The 6000-nt window shown below is 42.2% G+C and overlaps 1 protein-coding gene across 1 annotated transcript; it reads right to left on the bottom strand.

Moving 5' to 3' along the window:
• Positions 1 to 346: 346 nt before the first annotated feature.
• LOC107387937 (sesquipedalian-1) lies at positions 347 to 5418 on the bottom strand. The gene is made up of 4 exons (XM_015963213.3): positions 4902 to 5418; positions 4388 to 4498; positions 3869 to 4172; positions 347 to 921 (listed from the first exon to the last, which is right to left on the bottom strand). Exons 2-4 carry the CDS (start codon positions 4466 to 4468, stop codon positions 506 to 508), a joined length of 801 nt encoding a protein of 266 aa, XP_015818699.3. The 5' UTR covers positions 4469 to 4498; positions 4902 to 5418; the 3' UTR covers positions 347 to 505.
• Positions 5419 to 6000: the final 582 nt, after the last annotated feature.

The following is a 6000-nucleotide window of genomic DNA, read 5'->3' as shown; positions in this document are numbered from 1 at the left end:
TCTGTGTTTGACATGTTTATATAACGCCTGTTTAATTAACTAACATTTTTAGTGTACAGCGCCTTGTTTGGTTGTAATGCCTTGTGAATGCGCTTTATAAATAAAATTGGATTGGATTGGATTGGAAAATGATTGACTCCATAAGACTAATCGATCATTTAAATGTGCCAACTTTTATATTTCTATCAGAACTGGATCACATGCAGGTGTGGATTTGTGTCTGTTAACAAATCAGAGTAAATGCAAGAGTTTGAGGCAACATACCACCCAGGGTGTTTCTGTGTTGTAAAAACTTATAAAATGTCTCAACAAAAACACCACTCGACTCTAAAAACCAATAAAATCATGAGATTTCAGATCATTTATTGATCAATCTATGATATAAAATGTAAAAGAAAACAACAGATCGACCAAATACATCCTTAAAACGCTCTTTTCTGTCCATACTCACATTGCAGCAATGCAACATTCTTTTCACATTATGGTTTACAAAAAGGTGCAAACTTTATCCAAAATCAATCAAGTTTTCCTCTTGAACAGCTTCGACACCACTTCTTTTCTTTGTCCAAACTGCAGTCAGTTCCTTTACTTCCTTTCCAAAATCGTCATGCATTTTGCTGAACTCTTCTTCTGTGTCTAAAAAGAAGCTGGACATCTCCAGAGTATCAGCGCCAGCTGTGGACATGTTTGCACCTCGATTGGGTCTCGGTTTGGGGGATTTCTTGGTAGATGTTCTAGACAGAGTTTGGAGGTGTTGACTGGAGCTCAGGGGGGCTCCCGTTCTGAAAACATGAGATGGATATGAAGCCTGGGCTGAAGCGAGCGGGTTCAGATAAGCTCCAGGATCGTTTGGCCCAGATGAGTGGAAGTTTGGCATTTTGAAATGTTTCTTTGGATCAGCGGGCTGTGAGCCTAATGCATCTGTGGGGAGAAGTGAAAGAAACTGAGTCAACAGAAGAACTACTGGCTATATTACATTTACGAAGGTTGATAGCTAAATAAAAGGAGGAATGTTTGATAAAATAATCAGCTTCTAACCAAACAAGAACAAAGAAAATGCCTTTGGTCTACAAGTTTTGGTAAAATGTACAATAAGTTATTAAAACTATAAATGAAACAGCCTTTTCTAGTGGGCTAAGCAGCTGAAAACTCACCTGTTCAAGCTGGCTTTTGTGTGACTTTCATCACCACCCTCTCCTTATTCTGCTCTTTCTACGTATTCCACCTTTCCCCGCGATCCACTGATTTCCCTTTTTCCTATTCATTTACTCTCTCCCTTTCCCTTCCTTACATTATCATTATTTTGATCATAATTTTATTTTTTTTTCTCTCATTTTAAAAACATGGTGTTGATCTTTTTTTTTTAATCTTTCTTATACTATAATTTTTTTGTGTAAAGTGCCTCGTGATTTTTATCTTGAGGGGCGCTATATAAAAGATGGTTTTCTTTTCTTTCTTTCTAACTGCTACTTCATCGTTTCTCTCCGTGTTTTGTGGAGAAAACTGAAAAGCTCTGTCATTTTCAAAAGTGTATTAATAATGGGAGATCGACCATAGCCAAAGTGTGTTCTGGGGGAAATTTCCAGCCAAATGATAAACGGCCTGTACTTGATCTAGTGCCTTCTACGGTTCTACAACTTCCAAAGGCGCTTTACAAAGCAACCAGCCATTCACTCACGCACACACAAATTCACACACTGGTGGTGATTAGGGATGCACCAATCAGGTTTTTTGCTGCCGATCACCGATACCGATATCAAAGAATGCTTTTCACTGATACCGATCACCGATACCGATCACGTGGATTGGCCAGAAATTTTCTGCAACATTATAATGAGTGGTACAAACTACATAAGCTGGGAATAAAGGAAATGTAACCTAATCTAAAATGGTCTGTATTAGGGTTGTCACGGTGATGGCCACGCAGATGTGTCATGAAATTTGAAGCATTGCTGCCTTTCACAGACACTTTTTCTGCACATGCTGCAAACAGGATAGCCATCTTCTATCAACTGTCCCTCGGCATTCTTCAAATATCCAAAACATGCCCGTACTTCCGACTTTGTCTTCTTTGACGGATAAAAAATGTCCTGAGCGCTGCCATCTCATCCTTTGGCCATTATTTCAGCTTTAGCTTCAAGAAAGTTTTGGTTGTAAACAACAAAGCGCGCATGTGCCGCCAGCAACTTCAGCAGATGATACGGTGGCTGGCAAGGGTCATCGCGCCTACACTGCAGCCACGGTAAACCCACCGAGATAATATAGTTTTTTAAAAAACAAGACGGTTATTATTGTCAACTTTTTTTTTACCAGGGTTTACCCCTACACCGGTTACCGTGACAACCCTACCTGATCGGTCTGCTTTGATCTATTTTGAAAACTCCGATCAAAACCGATAGGGGCGCTATCGGCCGATTGGGATCAAATGCCGATCCATCGGTGCATCCCTAGTGGCGATGAGCTACAAAGTAGCAACAGCTGTCCTTTGGCACAATGACAGAAGCTAGGCTGCCACTCCAAACATCACCAACAGGCAACGCCAATTAAAGCTACAGTGGCAAATTTTGAAAATATCCATCCATTCATTTTCAGCTGCTTATCCAGTGTCGGGTAGCGGAGCTGGGACCTGAGAGCAAGGCTGTGAGGATGGGAGCAGATGATTGGCACCCATCAAACTCTGACTAATTGTAGCTACGAGCTAATGGAGCTAACTGAAGCTGGTTGGCGGAGTGCACTTTAAGCCAAAAATCCAAGTTTGAGAGACTCTGCTACCCTTTTCCTTCTAGGCTGCAACACTTTAAACGTGAGGCTGAGGCCTTCCCTCGAGCAAGCAGGAAGGCCATCTGCTACTGCTGACTGCTCATCTCCTACCTGCCAATAAAAAGGACACGCCCCTAATTATTCATAATGTAGGGCTTTCATTACACATAAACAAATGAGTTACTGGAGATTTCTCACTTCCACATTCAATTTGGGCAGGCAGAGTTTGTTACACACTCCAACATTTAGCAACAGAACACCACTGGTGTGAGAGGCTGCTACCACTTCAACTGTAGGACAAACTACTAGTCACAAAAAGAAAAACACTATTTGAAGTCACAGACAATGAGAAAAACGTGCAACTGGTGTTTTGTACTCTGTTTGCTTTGATGATGTGCGTTCCTCATATCAGGGAACATGGCCTAAGGATGATAATTGTCAGGAGGGGTGAGAGCTCTGCGACTGTGTTTCAAAGCTAGCTTGTGTTGCACATTTGCCATTGCAGCTTTAGGAACCTTCACGACCAGGTAGAACAGGGCCTGATGGTTGTTCCATGATAGGAGCTGAAATCGAGAGGGGGGTGTGCATTTACGGTCTAGGGTCTGATGCTGTGGAATGAATTCCCAGCAGGTGTCAAACAGGATGTGTTGCTCAATGTTTATGAAAGTCACCTGGCCTTCAGGTACAGTGAGAAGTGACGGTTTCCTTTAAAGTTCCTTTTATTCAATCTTACCTATTATCTACTTTATGTCTCAGTGATGTACAGCACTTTGGTCATCCATATGGTTGTGTGAAAGACGGTCTGTTACTTTTTTGTCTTGAATAAAGTTTGAACTGATGGTTATAAGAAACTTTGTCAAGTCACCATTTTCTGAAAAAAAGAAGACCAGGACATTTAAGACGTATTCAGACTTCATGAAAATCATGCTCCCAAACAGCACACCTTTAATGGCCTCATTTATAAAAGTGAAGCTCATAAACCAGGAGTCAGAACCACGGCGTGGTAACCGGCGGTATCAGACGCAGAGGCTGTAAACAGTGATGCAACGCCTCTCACAGCTGCTGTACTGAACAAAGCCCGCTCTCTTTCTCCCTCCCCGCCTCTCACCTCTGTACTTCTTCTCCATGTCCGTCACCAGCACGGCCAGGTAGCTGTGGCTGGCCGACAGCAGGGCTTTGATCCAGCTCTCCTGGCTCGTCTGGTCCTCAGCAGCAAACTTGTAAGTCCTCAGGCCCGGCTCGCTCCACACCAGGGAGAAGGCAAAGTGCTCCTCGGACTCGCACAGCTGGACGGTGCAGCCCTCCAGGACAATCACCCCTACCACGTCCCTGTCCGCCGGGCGGTCCTTGTAGAACAGGAGATTCCCCTTCAGCACAAACCAGCGCCTCTGATAGGAAGTCTTTATCTCGCCCTGTGAACAGAACCTGTTGTTTATGCACTCAACTACTCTGGGCTGTGAGGCAATAACTGGTTTAATAGGAAGTTAAACGTCTATTTATGCAATTGTGCTTAAATGATCACACTTCTGCTCCACTTTGCATGCAATGTATTTCACATGTTTTAATCAGCTGTTGTGTTGTAACACCTCAGAGACATCTGAGATGTACATTTTGACTCTTTTCTTACCTTTTTAGAGAGGTACCCCTGCTTGTCCACAGGTGAACTGCTAGATTCAAAGTAGCTGATCAATTTTTCATTAATCTTCATCTCAACATTGCTGGCTGCTCAAAACACAACCTGCCAAATATCACACACACACACGCGCGCGCGCGCGCGCACACACACACACACATACGTAGGTTTAACATACTTCCTTATTTATTGTTTGAACACTACATTTATATCCTTTCATAGAGATTATAACGTCTTTTCCGTGTTGCACAGGTAAAACATCCCACCATTGTTTAAATTTACAGGAGTTTTTACTGGAGTAAAGTTTATCGTCTTTACCAGGAAATAAAACTTTTTTACTGTATGTTGTTGGGCTCGTGCCAACCTCACCGCCATCATTAAATAAACCTGCTGGTTGTTTTTGTCTCAGAAAACATGAAGTCCGTCAGAAAGAAAAACACCCAGATTGCAAAATTAGGAAGCGAGCAAGTTTCCCCAAAATAGATATATGTGGTTCTCCTTTACTCACCTTTCCTGAGCATGTTGCAGTTTCCTCCGTGTGTGTGTGTGTGTGTGTGAGCAGCTTCCTGGTACGGTAGGTGAGGAGGGGTGTGGCCACGTGATTAAAATTCAGCTTTAAGCTAATCCAAACAAGCTAGTATTCGTACTAGCACACATGTTTTAACCTAAAACAGTTACTCTTGTTTAAATTTAAATGGGTTTACATTTATTTTTATAAAAAATATTAACACTGTTTAATGTAAATGTCTGGCGTCATGTTTTGCATACTGTTTTATTATAACTGGATAGGGTGTTTATTTATTACTCAAATGCAGTTGTACTTGTAAGAAAATGACACATTAAAAAGCATTAAAATAACTTCAGGTTTATTGAACCTTTCAGGTTTTCAAGTCTGTTATCGTTCTTGTAGCACACTTTGAATTTTTTTTTTAGCCTAAAACATTTTTCATGCCTCTACCAATTAACTGTAAATATATTGTGGAGATTAAAAAACAAACGAAAAAAATTGTGGAGTTCTCTCACATTAACCCTCCCACTGTCCTAATGGGTGTGACCCCACGATGAAAGTTGACCATTGAGCAGGTTTGATGGTTTATCCCTTGGGTCCATGTGGCAAGGGTGAGGAGTGAGCACCACCTCACCCCTGCCACGTGGACCACAAGGGATAAACCATCAATCCTGCTCAATGGTCAACTTTCCTCGTGGGGTCACTCATAAAGACAGTGGGAGGGTTAAAGAACTGCACCAATAACACGTTTTGGACCGAAAGCAACATGAACAGAGAGATGCAGAGCTCCAGGAGCTTCTCTCCGATCACCTGACTGTTCATTTGGACTGTGGAGGATAGACCTTTAGGAGTGGCTTGTCCAAAAAACAATAATAAATGAGCACGGCTTCAATCACAACAAAAAACAAGTTATGTCCGAGATAAACGGAAGTCTCTGGCAGCCCAGAGATCTCCCCCATACCCCCTACCGTCATGGTGAGGTACACAATTGTGTAACCTTACCTCCACGCCACGGTCAGACCATATATAAAAGACCTAAGGCTCACTGATGCCGACTCAACATTGCAGCAAATTGGTGGCATTGTTTTTTTTTTAAAGA

This window comes from Nothobranchius furzeri, chromosome 16, assembly GCF_043380555.1.
Source record: "Nothobranchius furzeri strain GRZ-AD chromosome 16, NfurGRZ-RIMD1, whole genome shotgun sequence".
Lineage (NCBI taxonomy): Eukaryota > Metazoa > Chordata > Actinopteri > Cyprinodontiformes > Nothobranchiidae > Nothobranchius > Nothobranchius furzeri.
Note: the sequence above shows the minus strand (reverse complement) of the source record. Positions and strands in the feature narration are given on the sequence as shown.